This window comes from Geotrypetes seraphini, chromosome 5, assembly GCF_902459505.1.
Source record: "Geotrypetes seraphini chromosome 5, aGeoSer1.1, whole genome shotgun sequence".
NCBI classification, from domain to species: Eukaryota; Metazoa; Chordata; class Amphibia; order Gymnophiona; family Dermophiidae; genus Geotrypetes; species Geotrypetes seraphini.
In genome coordinates this window covers 170,614,098-170,633,337 of record NC_047088.1, presented here as the reverse complement: position 1 = coordinate 170,633,337, position 19,240 = coordinate 170,614,098, and the positions used below count along the sequence as shown (strand labels likewise).

Here is a 19,240-nt window from a genome sequence, read left to right as displayed (position 1 = left end):
GTACACTTGTATTGATATTAGTTGGCTATGTGTGTGTGCTGGTTAATAGCACTGCAATGAGTATCTTATTTTAGCATAACATTTTGTTACTGCTTATTATGGGAAGCAACACTGTATGTCAATTTATTTCCCAGACAACTGACATCAGTATGCATTTACTCCCTGTTTTCCTCCTTTCCAGGCTATTTTCTGGTGGTTGGATGTGTCGGCTTTGTAATCTGTTACAGAAATGGGCCGATCAACAATGAGCAAAGCATTCATCTCCTGACCTGGACCTTGCAGCTAATAGGTTGCCTGCTGATTTATTTCAGTGTTAGCATGCCTGAAGCGGCCTATACACTGATAGCCATCCTTGTGTGCTCCAGAGTACTACATTACCCGGCAAGAGGCTTCTGTTATCTGGGCAGGTTGGTACCTTATTGAAAGCAAGCAAGATAAAATGACAGTCATGGGATAGGAAGCAATGTCAGAACAGAGGGTAGGGTTAAATGGCTATTTTCCCAATGGAAGAGGGTGAATAGTGGAGTGCCACAAGGCTCTGTACTGGGACCAGTGCTATTTAACACATTTATATATGAGCTGGAAGTTAAAACAACAAGTGAGGTGATTAAATCTGCAGATGACACAAAACTATTCAAAGTGGTTAAAACACATACAGAATGAAAAATTGTAAGAAGACTTAGGAAATTGGAAAACTGGGCATCCAAATGGCAGATTAACTTTACTGTGGAGAAATGCAGTGAGGCACATTGGAAAGAATAATCCAAATCATAGTTACCAGATGCTGGCTCCACCTTAGGAGTCAGCATCCAAGAAAAAGATCCAGGTGTCATTATACACAATACACTGAAATCTTCTGTACAATGTGTGGCGGTGATCAAAAAAGCAAACATGATGCTAGGAATTATTGGGATGGTAATTAAGACCAAAAATATAATGTCTCTGTATTACTCTGTGGTGGGACCTCACCTTGAGTATTACATTCAATTCTGGTCGCTGTATCTCAAAAAAGATAAAGCAGAATTAGAAAAGGTTCAAAGAAGAGCAACCAAATGATAAAGGGATGGAACTCCTCTTGTATGAGGGAAGGCTAAAGAAGTTTTAGACTTAAGCTTGGAAAAGAGATGGTTAAGGGGAGATATGATTGAAGTGTACAAAATTCTGAGTGGTGGAGCACAGGTATAATAAGTGAATCGATTTTTCACTTTTTCAAAAATAAACTAGGGGACACTCAATGACGTTGCATGGAAATACCTTTAAAACAAATAGGAGAAAATTATTTTTTTCACTCAAAGAATAGTTAAGCTCTAGAACTCATTGCCAGAGGATGATGTAACAGTGGTTAGTGTAGCTGGGTTTAAAAGAAAGGTTGGCAAAGTTCCTGAAAGAAAAGTCCATAGTCTGCTATTAAGACAGGGGGGAATCCACTGCTTGCCCTGGGATTGGTAGCATAGAATGTTGCTACTATTTGGATTTCTGCCGGTTACTTATGACCTAGATTGGCCACTGTTGGAAACAGGATTCTGAGCTAGTTGAACCATTGGTCAGACCCAGTATAACTATTCTTATGTTCTTACAGTGAAAAGGAGTTCTGTGGAGAGAAACAGGTTGACCAGCCTGGAGTAATTATGTTGTGAGCATATGAAACATTTGACCAGATATATACGTTCTGTTTGTTATCTGTTATAGGAAACTGAAGGACTGTTTAATGTCAAGAAAACCAGGGATTAAACTGCTTACTGAAGAGGAGTATACGGAGCAGGCGGAGATAGAAACCATCAAAGCCTTGGAGGAACTGCGCCAATGCTGTACAAGCCCAGACTTCCCAGCCTGGCTTACTATGGCTAGACTCCGTAATCCTCACAAGTAAGCAAGAATCTCTTAAACATGTAGCAAATATAGGGATTTTATCCATTCTGTGTCTCTGATTTTGTAAGATAGATTTTTCTCAGAATCTAGCAGAAGATAAAACTTCGCCCTATAAAGATGAAGGGCAAAATCTACTAGCTAACTATTTATTTTATGTTAAGTAATAACTGAGTTAGAAATTGAAGTTACTTATAAATCATTTTAAACACACTATATATTCAGTAAAATTCTCTTACATTAAAATGATGGATGGGCACATCTCCCTCCAAACTGATCAGTGCTGCCCCCTTATTAAGTCTACTCTTCAGTCATTTCTCTCCAGTACTGTCCTATCTCCAACCCCCATTTCTGACTCCTCTGCCTCAGCCCTTCCCTTCACTTTCTAGCCTTCTAATCTTAAGATGCATGCTGAAGCTGGAGAGCTGCTCTGTTCCTAGGATCTCAGGTAGTGCTGGGGTGCTTGTGGCTTTTTCCCAAACCTCCCCTTACGTAACAGCCAACTGGAATAATGTAAGGACAATGAACATATGGGGCCTATAAGCAAAGCCTGGCACACAGGCTCACAGGCTCACTTAGTCTTCATAGTGCAGGCCTTAAGACTAGAATCCAGCACAGGAAAAGGCAATCGAGCATCGAGAGACCAAAATAAAGTTTGAAAGACAGTCTCTGTCTCAAATCTATAGCAGGAGGTCAAGTTAAATGAAGTCTTTCCTGGGATAGGCACGTGGGATCTCTCGGAGAGATAATGGTTACTGTGGATAGACAGACTAGATGGGCCATTATCTGCCGTCATGTTTCTATGGTGTACTGGTATCTGTGCAGATTTGGGTAGCAGTTATTTAGAGAACTCTGACTTGTTTAGGGCCATTGGATTTATTTTATTGCTTTTACATAATTCTGTGACTGAGCCTGTAGAAATTTCCATAAAATAGCACAAGAGCATATTTATTGAAGGTAAAAAAACCCAAAAACATGTTCTTTCACCATCATATTAATCAGATATGCACCAACTTGTTAGTAAGGGTCCAGAATATACATTAGTATTTAAACGGTGTACATTAAATCACCATCCCTAAGGACCCAATCGCAACAAATAATTCCCGATCCTCAGAGACAACACATTAGGTTCAAATCGATCATCTCTCTAGTGATTGGCATGTCGCTTCGTCACAGGATCATGTATTGTTTTTTAAATAGTTTAAATTAATTACTTCTCATGGGTACATTGCCCTTAAATATTAAATTATTTCATAAATATTTGATACAATAATTTATATAGAAATGCTTTTACATAGCTTTTGTGGTCAGTTTTGGGATTAGCTCTATGTCAACATGTTTCACTGAAGTGTTTTTTCAAGACAGCAAATCCCCTTTATTAAACCACCATAACTATCGACCACTCTTTTTCGAGCCATCATAGGCATACCCTTTCTCTTCAACCATGGTGTCATTGATATTGTTCCCTTGTCACAAACCCATTAGCATACCTTTCCTCAAGCATTTTTCTCTCTTCCTTTTATGTCTCCTGCCTTCAAAACTGAAAGAAATGCTCCTCTATCCCCTTCTGAAATGGAAAAGAGGATATAGCACTGTAAGTGCTGCAGCCAGAGTCCTCCAAGAAGTATTGATACTGCACTTCCTCTTCCCTGTATACTACACATAATTGGCCACTGTTAGAGACAGAAGGTTGGGCTCAGTGGCCATGAATCTGAACCAGAATAGTGCATTTTGTGCTTTTATGACCTTGAGTTGCTCAACCCTGCCATGCTCAGAGACTCTGAAGCAGGAGCAGTATGTAACACGTGCAGAGCTGTATGCACCAGTGGCATTGTGAACATAATGAATATTAAACTTCCGTGCTCTCTTTCTTTGGGTAGATTTGCAGAATTTGTTCTAGGATCATACCATCTGTCTGAGAAAGAGATGGACGATTATGAGGAACAGTATGGTCCTGGAGGCCTTTTTTTAGAAGAGCAACTATTCAGTGGCAGGCGTGAACCGGAGCAGGATCAGCAGGTTGATTCTATCCAAGACCACCAGGAACCTGAAGAACAAGCGCAGAATAATGTCTCTCTGGAACATGATCTAGTATTATTCATTGCATCAGATACTATAGTTTCATGAACAGAAGTACCTCCAAATCTCAGAGCAAAACTGTGTGGGATAAGATGAAGTGTCCCACCAGCTCCTGCGGTCTGTCTTGCACTTGGCCATGTCAGATTATATTCAACAATGGACACTTACTTGCGGGTCAGTGTTCAGCCTTCCTTTCTTTTAAATGCTGGATGCCGCAGGCTTTATCTGTCTGCATATTCAGCCCTAAGCCATACCCAGATACTGGTGCTGAATATCCAGGTATAATGTAGCTGCTGGCACTTATGTGATATTAGCAATATTCAAACAGGTATCCAGATTACTACCTGGATAAAGTTAAGATAGCTGGTTAGCAGACTGCTTGACTAGGTAACTCCTGGATCCACCCAAACACTGCCTGGATAGTGCCAAGGGGATCTGTTTGGTTTTTTAGCAGCAGTATCTGGGTAAGTGCATCCAAAAATATAGGCATGACCCGGTAAGTGAGACTGATTACCCAGGTATGATCTGTTGATACCTGGCTAAGTCCTTCAGGTAACAATACTTTCAGCTCAGGGCATGTTATCCAGAGTCTTTTTTTATTTTAGCAGCTATTAACAGTACAGATATTTTAAAGCTGAGACATTTTATATTTTTGTCCATTCTTAAAACTTGAAAATTAGATTAATTAGGATGTAATGAAAAGGTCCCTGAGCCATTGCTATGATTATCTGAATTTCAGTCCCACCAAACCTTTGTGAAGGCATCTCCAGGAGGGATTGAGGGCTAGATTCTCAAAGCTTTAACGCCATCACTAAACTGTTTTCTGGCAGTTTAGCCACGGATTATCTCCCTCTTTAGCAAAGAGTCTAGCAGTCTCTGACACTGATATACAAATGGGCTCTCTGGGGATTTTAAAAAATTGAGCCATTTTCTAAAAGCGTCATCTGCTTTTACCCACAAAACACCCGTGTGGTCAAGGGGTGCCGGTCAGTGTCAGAGACTACTAAAATCCCCTGCTTGTAATGCAGCGGAGAGATCTCTCCGCTGCATCACAACACCCCTTGCCTAAAATCCTGGCCACAACCCCCCCCTGCAGCAGGAGAGATGCCCCCTCTCTCCTACTGCCGCACAAGTTTAAAAAAAAAAACTACCGTGACACCCAGATGCCCACTCTCCTACTACAGTAAACTACCTGCCAACTCCCCTCCCTTTTACCTTAAGAGCTAAACCGGAGCAATGTGGACCTAAACTAAATTAAACTAAACTAAACCTTGGGTTTATATACCGCATCAACTCCACAACGTGGAGCTCGGCACGGTTTACAGGAATTGGGAAAGAACGGAACTCCAATGGAATTATAGAAAAAGTATGAAGCGAGGTTAGAGGGCTTAGTATATCAGAGAGGGAAAGAAAAATTACATTTTAGAGAACAGCCATCATCCCAGCAGCTGTTGCTGCTGCTGCGTCATCTAAAATGGTAATTTCCCTCCCTGGTGCATCATGGGATACACTGGGGAGGGGCTTGAGGCTCTGAGTGGCTGAGTGTTTAAGGCCCCACCTATGGCCCTCCTAAGGGAGGGGCTTTAAACACCCTGGGCCAATCAGAAGGGTCCTAAAGCTCTGATTGGCCTGAATGCCTAAGGTCCTGCCTATGGGATGTCCAGGCCAATCAGAGTCTTAAGACCCTGATTGGCCCAGGGTGTTTAAAGCCCCTTCCATAGGTGGCAGGTGTTTTTTTATTTTTTTACATGTGCTGCAGAGGAGTGGGCATTTCTCCTACTGCAGGGGGGTCGCGCTCGCAGGCAGATTTTTACAAACTTTAGTGCTGCAGGCAGGAGAGAGTGGGCAAATCTGCTGTGGGGGGGGGGGTCACGGCAGGTGTTTTATTTGTTTTTTTACTTGTACTGCAGTAGGAGAGAGTTGGCATCTTGCCTGCTGCTGTGTTTTGTTTTGGGGGTTTTTGGCATTGACATCGTTTTTTTTCTAGGAAATCCTAGCTGCTGTCTGCCGACCTTATTTGCATGTGCAGTTTTTTAAGAATGTCTTGGGTTTTTAGATTCTGTATCCGAACGGCTGCATTAGCAGCCTGTCGCTTTTTAATGCGGGTTTTTGAGTATCTTCCCCTGAGTGATTTGTTTAGTTTAATTTAGTTCAGAGGATTATTTATGTGGGGGGTCCTGGGGTTCCAACTTCTTAATGCTTTTCCACTCCACCATTTTCAGGAGAAAAAAACATTTCTGGGCGATACCTGATTTGTTTCTGCTGACATAATGGGGGGAGAATTTTATAAAGACAGCACCAACATTTAGGCAACAGGAACGTGCATAAATGACCAGCATGCTAGCATGTAAGCATGTATATACATGTATGCATACGAGCAGAGTCTGGGCAGGATGCATAGTTTACCTGTGTAAATTATAAAATACTATAGTTTGAGCATATGTTTAGTAATCCTAGTTACAAGGATTTACAGTACTTCTGTGGCTGGAGTGAGTAGTCATGCCTAAATTATATATGCAGATTGATGTCTGCTATGCTAGTATTCTATAAAGGAATGCAAGTGCCTGTTTTCCTCTATGGAATAGGCACCTTTTACAGAATCGTTACTTTCTCTTTTTAACTGTTTCCTATTGAGAGACCAACCTTTATAACATTTAGCAGTGCTATATTGATAGTGGCACCAAGAATTCCCTTGATATGCTCCAGTGCCATCCAGGGCAAACAATTGTCTCTCTCTCCTCTGGCAGCCATATGTCTTTGATCCGGCTGCGTCCCCTCCTATCTATGCAGAAACAGGAAGTACTACATATAGGAAGCAGGATCGGACACGACAGGAAGACTGACCCATGGCCAGCAGAGCAGAGTTAACATGATAACCCAGCACAGAAGAGGAGACTGATCCAGCCTTGTGCCTGGCAGTGGAAGTTTTTGCCTATGTTGGCGCCCTCCCTCCCCCATACACACATTTTGAGGTTGGGCCCTGAGAAATCTTGCTCCTCTCCCTCTTAGCAGCTCTGGTGCTGTCTGGATAGCACCAAGGTGAGGAGAGGATATTTCGCCTAGCTATTCATATAGCAATGATATTTAGCTGCTGTCCTCATAGCTAAGGAGTCTTTTAAGGTGGGCTAGAAACAAAACTTCCTAAATGAAAGCATGTAGCTATATATATATATATATATATATATATATATATATATATAGTTGCTGAATATCACAACTATTCATATAGCTGCCAGAGGTCAGCAGACTACATATATGTTCAGCACTGTTGACTGGATAGTAGTATTAAATATAATTAATTTTTTTTCAGACATTGCTGCTTGCGCTGGAAAAACCCACTGACTGCTGCATTGAATAGTGCCTGTTTCTCTTTCCCTTCCCCCAACATCAAGTGTGTCTACCTAGACTGGTGTTATGTTCAGAAATCTTTTATTATGAATAATGCATTTGACTGTAGTATAATGTCTGCTTCCCTTGTCCACTTTTGCTAATAGACAGTGTGGGGCCAGAGTGTCACAATGGGAGGATGAAAGGGGTTAGGTAAGACGGATGAAAGAGGAGGCCAATCATATCACTTGAAAAGAAAAGCAATGAGAATGCTGGAAGAGAAAGATGCCTGAAGATGAAGGAATAGCAGAAATGCCCAGGACTGCTCATTTTAGTCAGGCTTGGACATAGACAATATGAAGCCTCCAGGAAATTTGCATGTGTGGCAGTTAGTGAAAAACTATCCTGATTTTATAAAGCTTGATTCCATTTTATGTTAATGGATCAAAAGAGCAGTCTGGACTAGTAACATTTATAACTGGGTAATTTTTACCTTTATTAACCCCCCTCCCTTCTTTTTTTAAAAATAAAACCATAGCACTGGCCATGGAGATAACTCCGACGCTCATAGGAATTCTATGAGCAGCAGAGCTGTTACTGCCGTAGCTGGTGCTAAAAAACGCTACAGTTTTGTGAAAGGAGGGATTACTGATTCTTATATGTCAAGAACTTCGGTAGCAAAATATTAGTGTTTATGAAGAAATTGCTCCATCATGTGGTTTTTTTTTGTGTACATTGCAGCTATTTCCTGTGCATTGAATGTTATTGCTGGGTTTTTTGGGGAAAGGGATTGGGACTGCAATTTTGTAGTTTTACAACCACACTGAAAGCTGTTTACATACAGGTACTTCAAACATTTTCCCTTTCTGTCCTGGTGGGCTTATAATCTGCCTAATGTACCTGGGCTAGTGGAGGATTAAGTGACTTACACAGGGTCATAGGGAGCAGTGCAGGGTTTGAACCCATAACCTCAGGGTGCTGAGGCTGTAGATCTAACCACTACACCACACTCTCCTTTAGGTTTGTTTCTCTTTTGTTTTCTTTGGCTATAACCTAAAGCAGTTTACAAAACAATATAAGGAGGGTAGTTAAGGTTCAATAAGTCAAGCTTTTACCATGAAAGTAACCTGTCATTCCTGCAGTACATGAATAACACTGCTTGTACTTAATCTCACAAGCAGTTATTCACACTGCTTGGGCACATTGGACCACTGAGCCGCTGCCTGATGCTCCCAGATCTCATCTTAAAGACCCAGCCACTCTAATGGAAAAGTCCCTCTTCATCTTGATATTCCCTTTCCAAGAAAGACCTTCTCCCCCCCCCCCCCTTGAGAAATCCCTGGGTTCTAAGGGGTATAAGGTAAGAACAATCAGGTCACTCCTGTCCCTGCTGGGTTCAGAATGACACCAGTAATCTGTAAAAGTAATTGCATGATACTACTGCTAGGTTGTCAAGCTATCATGGCATCTGTGTCGGAGTGGTTATGAGGAGGGGCACTGAACAAGAGGGGAATCTTTACATTAGATTGATTGGCCCCTTTAACATGCTGTGGCCTAGGAGTAAGCTGTGTTATTCAATTTACATAGAAATGAAGTGTGTTGCTCACTTTGCGTTTCATTACTGTGCATTAGTGTGATTTAATACACATTGTTGCTGTTTAACTCGCATTAAGAGGTGAATACTGTGCTACCCCCCTAATTAGCAAAATGGGGGCTTCTTTACAAGCTACGCCTACCAAAGTTGCATAGCCTTTCACACCTTTACTACAAAAGATAGTCTAGCTCATACAAGAAAGATTATATGCATGTTATTAAAGCAGTAAGACTCCTGTGGTGAAGGACACATCTGCAGTGACTGTTTTGTGAATCCTGGAAAGTTTAGAGTTTTTAGACTTGATTCAGGCTGGTATTCCCTCTCATGTATCTCTAGAAACAGACAGGCCTACCTGCTTGATGCCCAGTGATGGATGAGTGGCATTCTTTTGTGCATGCATAGAAGATATTCTGTACAGTAAGAAGGGGATGAATGGCACAGATGCAGCTTGTAAATTTATGCTATTTACCTACTCTTCCTTATGCAATACATTTCTCTTATACTGTGAAAGCTGAAGAGCATCTTTAATTAATTTCAGGTACTGTGAAAAATAAGTAACTTATATTTGAGGTTTGATGCACCAGTTTTTTTTTTAATTTTAGATATGAAGGAACTTGACACAAGATTGCCCTTGCTAATTTTTCTGTTTTCCACCCGTCCTAAAGCATGTACAGTGTAAAACTATTACCTTCTTTCTAAGTGTCTAGTACACTTATAATTTAATAGTGTTTTCAGCACACTGTGTTTACCAGTTATGTATTCAGCATCTGTTGATGTACTGGCTATCCATGTACTAGCCATAGCAATAAAGGAAGATACTATACCCAGTGTTCATAAGATGAACTTCTATATTAGATGCTAATATAAAGCTGCAAACTCAAGGGATGGAATAGCTGTGATGAAACCCCTCCCCCCCTTGATTTCATTATCCAGAGTTTTGGTGATTTTAAATAAATGTTTTGCAAATATTTTCAGAATAGTCACTCCAGTTTGTTTCCTTCATTTTTACTGTATCACAGGTCAGTGAAGCTCTGTGCCTTCCTGATATTATGTAATGTAGCCTGCCAGGGGTAGGACTGATATTCATGTGCCCCTCTATGTCTAGAATTTACCCACCCCTGCTCTAGGAGAACCTTCCGGCAGCCCCATTTCATCGCCCTCAGGGCAGCTTAAGGCCTAATAGTTCAAAAAGATGTGAAATGAATTAGCATAGCTACAAGGAAGTTTATCTGAAATAATAAAGTTAAGACTCTTACAGAGGGTACTTTTATAAAGAATTTTTCATGTTTGTAAAATTCCTCTCTTAAAATTACTTCCCATGTACAAGTAGATGCTATCATGGGTAAGCACCTACAGGAATATGATCCAGTTGTGGGTGTGTGCAGGGAAGGAGTAGGGGGGCACAGGTTGAGTCACAAAGTACACATAAGGATTACAAAAGATGCACCTAAATGTTTACATCACCACATACATTTTCACTGCTCCCAAGCAGGTGTAAATGTACATAGCCACATTTTAGCTGCAACATGGTGAGAATTTGTGCTGGTGTTCATTGTTTATTCAAGCTTATATACTGCTACTACTGACTGGAACAGTCAAATCTGAGCAGTTTACATTAGCTTTCCAATGGTGTCACAAAGCATGGACTTCTGTAGTGGTGTAATAAAACAGAGCTAATTACATGGGCTGTTGACATAGTGTTATAATGCAGCCTCCTGAAAAATGCATGGTTATCTCAGGGTCTTGTATCAAATAGCCCCAAAACAAAAACTTACTTGGTATCCTACAATATTCTTTTCCACCTGAGCAGTTATGATAAAGGAGGGTTAGCATTAGCAGACACAGCACAGTTACTTACCGTAACAGGTGTTATCCAGGGACAGCAGGCAGGCCACCATGTGGGGTGACATCAGCCACGGAGCCTGGTATGGACAGTGTAGTGTAGTGTAGTGTCACTAAGATTTTTTTTTTTTTTAAGAAAGTTTGCAAGTGCCTTTGCTCCTCTAGGAGAGGTGGACAGGTTGTGAGAATATCTGGCTGCTGCCCCTGGATAACATCTGTTATGGCAAGTAGCTGTGCTTTATCCTTGGACAAGCAGGCAGCATATTCTCACATGTGAGACTCCCTAACTTTAGTAAAGGGATAGAAGAAAATCAGGTATACTATCTGATATGAGTAGGTGGAGGCAACGGAATGAAATAAATACAGACTAAGCAGAAGAACCCATCCTCCAGAAGAGGATAAAGGGGAAGAATCCAGGGAATATTATAGTAAAGGAGATTGTAAATTAAATAGATGATGTCATAGCGGCAGGGGAATCCAAGCATAGGCAAGGACAATGCCAGAAAGATTCAAAAAGAAAAAAATAAATGAATGGATACTGACAAAAGTACATATATGAATGACCAGACCAAAAAGAGTAGTTAAACCCAGGTGTGGCTCAGGAAGACACAGGATTGAAGGGAATTTTATTAAGCAAAATGAAAGCATGGTGCCCACTGGTTAGAATAGTATCAAGGAAACTAGGAAAAACCAGTAAGAAGGAGAGAAAAATGTTACTGTGGACCAGAGGATCAAAATGTTCCCATTGAGGGCTGTGCGATAGCTCTGCTATGTGGTGAAATGACCAGAGCTAGTGCAAGGATGGCAAGAAGAAGTAGCACTTCCTAACTAGAGAGTTGCGCGGGGACAGAAATCCCACCCGTCCCCGTGAGGAATCCCCTCCGTCCCCGCCCGTCCCCGTGAGGAATCCCCTCCGTCCCCGCCCGTCCCCGTGAGGAATCCCCTCCATCCCCGCCCATCCCTATAAACTTCAGAAATAGTTATTTCATTTAATTATGCTACTGAATTAAAGGCTCTGGTAGAAACCCATTTACAAATAAGCAAAAAGACTTTATTAATTTGGAAATATTAATTGGGAAGAATACATACTTTGTAAATGGGTTTCTACCAGAGCCTCTTTTGTTTATAAATTTTTATCAACACAACTAATATACTACTTTATCCTGAAGCAAAAAAAAAAAAAAAAAAAGAAATAGAATTCTTTTCCTACCTTTGTTGCCTGGTTTCTGCTTTCCTCATGTTCTCATTCAGTTCCTTCCATCCACTGTCTCTCTTACTTCTGCGTCTTCCATTTGCTCTGTTACTGTGCCTCTCCCTTTCTCCTCCCTTCCAAATTGGTCTGGCACCCATCTTCCCTCCGCTCCCCCCATAGTCTGGCATCTCTGTCTTCTTCCCTGCCAGCGTCTTCTCCCCACTCTCTCTTCCCCATTTCCTTTCAGCGTCCTTCTCCCCCCCCATCTTCCCCATGTCCTGTCAGCGTCCTCCCCCCTCTGTCTTCCCCATGTCCTTTCAGCGTCCTTCTCCCTCTCTGTCTTCCCCATGGCCTTTCAGCGTCCTTCTCCCCCCCCCCGTCTTCCCCATGTCCTTTCAGCGTCCTTCTCCCTCTCTGTCTTCCCCATGCCCTGTCAGCGTCCTTCTCCCCCTTCTGTCTTCCACAAGTGCTTTCAGTGTCCTTCCCCTCCCCCTGTCCTCCTCATGGCTTTCAGCGTCCTTCTCCCCCCTCCTTCTCTCCCGCCCCGGGTGCAGCACAGCCGGCCAGGTCCCCTTACTTTTGTGGCGCTTCCCCGACCGACCGACAACAGCCCCAGTCTGACAAACCTCCCTGCCCTTAACCGCGAATCTAAATTTCCTTCTTACAGCTGCTGTAAGAAGGTAATTTAGATTTGCGGTTAAGGGCAGGGAGGTTTGTCGGACTGGGGCTGTTGTCGGTCGGTCGGGGAAGCGCCACAAAAGCAAGGGGACCTGGCCAGCTGTGCTGCACCAAGGGCGGACTGCCCCCCTCCCCTGGTAGCCACTCTAGCCGCGAGGCTACTCTCCTTCTCCTTACCTGCCCTGCCTGCAGCACAGAGCCGAACGGAAGTCTTCCCGATGTCAGCGCTGATGTCGGAGGGAGGGAGGGCTTTGTTTAAGCCCTCCCTCCCCTCCGACGTCAGCGCTGTCGGGAAGACTTCCGTTCGGCTCTGTGCTGCAAGCAGAGCAGGTAGGGAGAAAAGCCGCGCGACTTAGTACATCCAGCCCCGCAGGATCCCCGCGACCCTCGGAGGCGTCCCCACGGGATCCCCGCGACCCTAGGGGGCGTCCTCAAGGGATCCCCGTGACCCGAAGGGGGAACCCGCGGGATGCCTGTCGTCCCCGTTCCTGTGCAGCTCTCTATTCCTAACAAAGACGCTGGAAAAAAGGGAAACCAGTAAGGAAGTGTAGGAAAACTATTGTAAATGGGGAATGGAAATGTGTGATATCCCCATCTGGAAGGAAAACAAAGAAAGGGATATGCAAAGGTATTGCAGAAACTGGTCTCATCTATTGAAAGAAGAGGAAACTAGTGTCCTCAGAAACTCGAGAATCAAACATGACAGCAGATAAAGGCCAAATGGCCCATCTAGTCTGCCCATCCGCAGTAACCATTATCTCTTTCTCTCTCCGAGAGATCCCACGTGCCTATCCCAGGAAAGGCTTCATTTAACTTGACCTACTATAGATTTGAGACAGAGGCTCTCTTTCAAACTCTATTTTGGTCTCAATGCTTGATTGCCTTTTCCTGTGCTGGATTCTAGTCTTAAGGCCTGCACTATGAAGAGAATATAAGAGTAGAGACACTTTGCTTCATCTTTGCACTCAAGTCTGTACTCTGCAATCCATCTCAATGAGATAGATGATGCGACTCAAGGGTCACATGGCCTCCACAGCTCATGCAACCTCCTTTACAAGACTTCATCTCAGAGCAGCTCAGTGGACTCTAGCATCTAAATGGTCTCAAGTTCTTGATCCTTTACAAAAGGAAGGAAAGAGAAAAAAGAGCGAATAGTGGAAAAGTACAGGAAGAAAAAATACATGTACTAATGGAAGTAAACTGTAAGTAAGACAGCCGTATTCTGTTCTCAATTTTTTTTTTTAAATGAGAATAGAAAAACAATAATGTCACTTAAATGAACTGCTTGCTACCAAAACTACTAGGTTACTCCTGAACTAAGAGATATCAACTGAAGGTGAAGGAACACCATACAGTTGAAGGCAACTGAATAAAATAGACAGAGACAAAGTGCCTGTGAGTTAGAATTGCTTCAAGGGTTTTTATTAAAAAGCAAGATAGGTAGGCAGCGCTACACAAAGAAGATGGCCCCAAAGCAATAGAAAGAAATAGAGTAACTGCAACCAGAAGAAAAGTTTTGTTGCACAGATAATATGAGAGTAAGAGAAACGCTGCAAGAAAGGATAGGAAGGTTCGCAGTAGAACAGAGTGTTCAGTAGGAAAAGAATCGTAGATTCAGTATGAGGCATTCATTTTGCATTATAGCAAAAGAAGGCAGATAAACCATGGTGAGCACTTACTGCTGGAAATTTTAATTCCAGCTGAATACACATGATAGATACTAAAAGTGGAAGAAAACCATACATATTGTCATGGGGGGAATGAAAAATAATAGTACCACACAAGAAATGCACAGAATCGACTTGGGAACCCTGAAGAGGGAGTGCATAGTAGCTACTGCAAACATCAGAGTTCCCAAGTAAATGTAACTTGGAGTGGTTGCAACGAGCTACAAAACCAATATGACAGGATGTGAATGGTAACGTTGTCAGAGAACTGAGATAGATTTTGATTGGTAATCGTTTGAAGTTCAGCACACCATCGTCACTAGCAGAGATTTCAATTTGTATAGCTGGTGGAGAGAGTTTACATGCTCTCAGCCTTAGCAAGGAAGGGAGCCCTGTTGGTTCTTCTGAGCCATCGAGGACAATGGAAAGTCATGGACGAATGTGACTTTAATAGAGAAATATAATACATCAACAGGGTAAGGACCTGTAACCAGTAATTTGGAACAGGGTTAGTTTACAAAGCCCTGAATGTGACCATTGAGCTATGGTGCAGACGTGCACTCTTGTATCAGTACATGCAGAAAACAATAACGCTCCAAAGGGAAGTGATATATAATTTGGTATAGAAGAAACATTTTAACAAAGGTATGTCCCTTTTCAGTAGAAGCTTTGGAATAATAGCTGCCCCCAATAAAGGAGGGATAGTTTAGAGGTCCAGAATGGATGTGGAAGATATAAGAACAAGATTTGCCGCTGCTGGGTCAGACCAGTGGTCCATCGTGCCCATCAGTCCGCTCATGCAGCGGCCCTTAGGTCAAAGACCAGTACCCTATTTGAGTCTAGCCTTACTTGCATATGTCCTGTTCCAGTAGGAACTTATCCAACCTTGTCTTGAATCTCTGAAGGTTGCTTTTCCCTATAACAGCCTCTGGAAGAGCGTTCCAGATTTCTACCACTCTCTGGGTGAAGAAGAACTTCTTTACGTTTGTACGCAATCTTTTCCCTTCTAACTTTAGCGAGTGCTCTCTCGTTCTCTTCACCTTGGAGAGGGTGAACAATCTCTCTTTCTCTACTAAGTCAATTCCCTTCAATATCTTGAATGTTTCAATCATGTCCCCTCTCAGTCTTCTCTTTTCAAGGGAGAAGAGGTCCAGTTTCTCTAGCCTCTCATTGTACGGCAACTCCCCCAATTCCTTAACCATTTTTGTCGCTCTTTTCTGGACCCTTTCGAGAAGTACTATGTCCTTTTTCATATACGGCAACCAGTGTTGGATGCAGTATTCCAGATGGCGGTGTACCATGGCCCAGTATAATGGCATGATAACCTTTTCAGATCTGTTTGTGATCCCCTTCTTAATCATTCCTAGCATTCTGTTTGCCATTTGCGTGTGAACCTGTTCATAGTCTAGTTAGCTGGTAATGAACGTCCCAGACTAGACGAGGAAAGGTTAAAGAATGGGTCTAGGCTTATAAAGGTAAAAAAACATCCTAAATAGGATGTGTACTGGCCTCCTCCTCCCCTACAGCCAGACCCTAGCTTTCAAGGTGTTTAGAATAAAGGAGGAGCTGGAGTGAAGGTTGATCTGGACATTGTCTGTTTGCCATTAGGAAAAGGATAGTCGGGAAAGATATTCCAAAATAATAGAGTGAATATCTGCCAGAGTACTGTATTAGCATTGATGGTACAGTGGTAGACATTCTGTGTCGAACCTGGTTGATCCTGCTTAGGGAACCAAATTAGTGAACCATCTAGACGCCATTGGTATCAGGGATGAGGTGTTGAACTGGTTTTGTGGTTTCCTTTTGTCCCGTACCTATCAAATACGTTTCAATAATGATCTCTCCGATACCTGGAGCAATCCATTCGGTGTGCCGCAAGGGTCACCGCTATCCCCATTGCTTTTCAATGTCTACATGTCCTCTCTGGGCGCGCAATTAACCCAGCTGGGGATAAAATTATTCAGTTACGCAGATGACTTTACGATCATCATTCCATTTACTAACTCTATCTCGGAAACTACTCCCAAGACATCAGAAGCTATAAATCTGATGGAGCAATGGATGTCTGACTTCAAGCTCAAACTTAACTCCGAAAAAACAAAATTTTTCGTTGCCTCACCTCATCCGCTTGACACCAAAACACCACTCTGCATCAATAAACTTACCCTATTCAGTCTACCATGAAGATACTGGGCGTAACTCTGGATCAACATCTAACCATGAAAGACCAGGTGGACTCCTTAATCAGAAAGGGTTTTTTCACTCTCTGGAAACTTAGATCCATTAAATCATATTTTGATAAGTCAGCATTCAGAATCCTGGTACAATCCCTCATATTAAGTCAAATTGATTACTGTAACATCGCCTATCTAGCAACTTCCCAAAAGAATATGCAATGTTTACAATTAATGCAAAATGCAGCGGTCAGACTAATCTTCGGGCTAAAGAAATTTGATCACGTGACATCTTACTACCGGCAGTTGCACTGGCTGCCCATGGAAGCACGCGTAAAGTTTAAGTTTGCCTGCCTTTGCTTTAAAATATACGGACTAGCCCCTAAATATATAACTGACCTTTTCTCTCTCCCAGCCAACAGACACAAGAGAAGCTCACATTTACCCTTCATTTCCCCCCAGTTAGAGGATGTAAACGGAAAAAACACCATCAACACCTCTCACATCAGGCAGCATTATGGGGTAAAGATCTAGAACAATTGCTCTCGCGGCTCGCCCACTACTTATGAGGAATTCAGGAAGCGCCTAAAACATATCTGTTCCTGAAATATCTAGACAGTTGACCCGTACATCTCTTTCCCCTCAATAACGGTTGACCTCTTAACCAATTTTTCTCACCTCCTTTAAGTTCAATCAATTTGGAGGGGTCACGTGATGTCGAGCTGCTGAGCAGACGTCGGTGGGGTTAGCTCCCGATCCCATTCCCACCATCGGCGATTTTTGACCCCGGAACGCCGCGATTTCGCCGCAGATTTTGGCGCTGGAGGTGGTGTGACTCTCTCCCAGTGTTTTCCTGCCATCGGGGCTTTATGACCAGCAAGCTGCCGCGCCGGGAGAGGGATCGCGGTCGCGCGGGTGAGTCCAAGATGGCCGACCGCGAGTCTCCTCCGCCGCTCCCGGCGCCGACCGCGTGGGTGTCTGAAATAGTGGCCGAAGTGAAACTGCTGCTGGAGGGATCCCTGACCACGAAACTGCAACCGATTGGAGACAAATTAGATTCTGTGGACACTCGGCTGGAGACGCTGCAGGGAGAGTTTTCCTCCTATCAGCAGCGTCTCACCATGTTGGAGGATAGAGTTCAGCAACGTGAAGGGGACCATCAACAACTTCGAGCTCAGCTGGCCGCTATGGAAGCAAAGGTGGAGGACCTTGAGAATAGGTCCCGACGGGGGAATCTGCGACTGGTAGGCTTACCTGAATCAGTGAAGGATGGTGAGCTCCATTCCTTTCTGGAATCTTGGCTGCAGCGCTCTTTAACCTTATCTGAAGCACATGGTCCCCTGAGAATTGAACGCGCTCATCGTTTGGGCCCGCTGGGAGCACCAGGCTCGCGAGCTCGAACTGTCATCCTTAAGTTATTGAACTCTGCCCATAAACAAGAGATTCTGCGAGCCATTCGCACCTCGGGCCCTCTGCTGTATGACAACTCCAGGGTGTTATGTTTCCAGGACTATTCCCCAGCTCTACAAGCCAAACGGAAGGAGTTTACTACCATCTGCTCCCAGCTGTTTCAGATGAAAATATCTTTTGCCTTGCTGTATCCTGCACGTCTGCGGATTCGACATGCTGGTCAGACTCACTTCTTTGTGGTGGCGGCTGAGGCGCTTCGCTTCGTGCAATCCTTGCAGGCCCCAGACCCTGCTCCTTGATAGCCCATTGGTTCTTTTCAGCTGGAGTTCCACTGCTCGTTATATGCCTCCTCTGTCTGATGTGTCCTGGAAGCCTCGATGCCAGATGGCCAGCTCCCGTGGTGGTCTGCTCTGGGCAGTACTTATTTTGAGGGCTGGCGGACCTTGATGTGGTGCAGGCGCGATGGACCGATCTGGACTTCCTTCGGACAATATTTTTCTTATCCTGCCTGGAATGTGTGGATGATTGGGAGGGGAGTGCATGTTTCGTTTGAGTTGGATGGAGTGTTTTGTATATAGGGAGCGCTTCTCCCTTCCCGAGTGACTGTATGATTGAGGGATTAGCGTGGCTGGGTAAGACGGGGAGGGAATATTTGAGTGTTGGGTAGTGGGGGTTGATGGTACCTATGGTGGCTCCGTTGAGCATTTGCTTGTTGATTTCTATTGCATTGTTTCCTGATGGGTGGTTGCCCAAATTTAATGCCTAGTCTGTTATGGGGCATCGGGCGGGCGAGGGGTGGTTGGGATTGTTTCTGTGTTGTTTGGGGTGGATACTGGGGTGCATTGCACTTTTTTTTGACTGCCTATGGCTAGGGTTGCTTTGACTCGGCGAGGGTTGTTTCTTGAACATATGGTCTGCTAGGGGGGGGGGGTTGGGAGCTACTTCACAGGGCCCTTGGACCACTAGTGGGTCACAAGAGGGATGGGGGGGGGATGGTGGGAGGACGGGGTGGGTGGGTGGGTGGGTATGTGGGGTTTTCTTTTTGTTTTTCTCTTTCTACTTCTTTTTTTTATTTTCTTTTTCTCTTTTTTCTTCCCTTTTCTTTTGTTTATTTTTGTGTGCTCCTGGTGCCCTACAGTTGGCCTTTTGTCTGGTGGTGGAAGCTCGGGTCTGGATTGAGGTCCTGGGAGCTGGTCGCTGGCTGGGACGGCCTTGCTCTCGGTTCTCTTTTTGGATTTTTGCCTGTCCTTTGTCTTTCTAATTTCATTTATGAAGCCTCTTAGATGTATTTCCTGGAATATAAATGGGGTCACTTCACCTATTAAACGACAAAAAATTTTGAGAGCCTTGAACCGTCAGAGAGCTGATCTTGTCTTCTTGCAGGAGACGCATTTGTCAGCGGCAGAGCATG

The 19,240-nt window shown here is 43.6% G+C and overlaps 1 protein-coding gene across 3 annotated transcripts in view; it reads left to right on the top strand.

The window, feature by feature from the left end:
• The window catches only part of NEMP2 (nuclear envelope integral membrane protein 2), a 61,577-nt gene extending 53,412 nt beyond the window's left edge, over positions 1–8,165 (top strand). For 2 of the 3 annotated variants that reach the window (XM_033947216.1, XM_033947217.1), the window contains exons 7-9: positions 182–407; positions 1,690–1,866; positions 3,747–5,129. In XM_033947216.1, the coding sequence (XP_033803107.1) occupies positions 182–407; positions 1,690–1,866; positions 3,747–3,993 (650 nt within the window). In that variant the 3' untranslated portion in view covers positions 3,994–5,129. Of the gene's footprint in view, positions 1–181; positions 408–1,689; positions 1,867–3,746; positions 5,130–7,255 lie in introns of those variants that run through there. The other variant, XR_004539701.1, reaches the window with a different exon arrangement.
• The last annotated feature ends 11,075 nt before the right edge of the window (positions 8,166–19,240 follow it).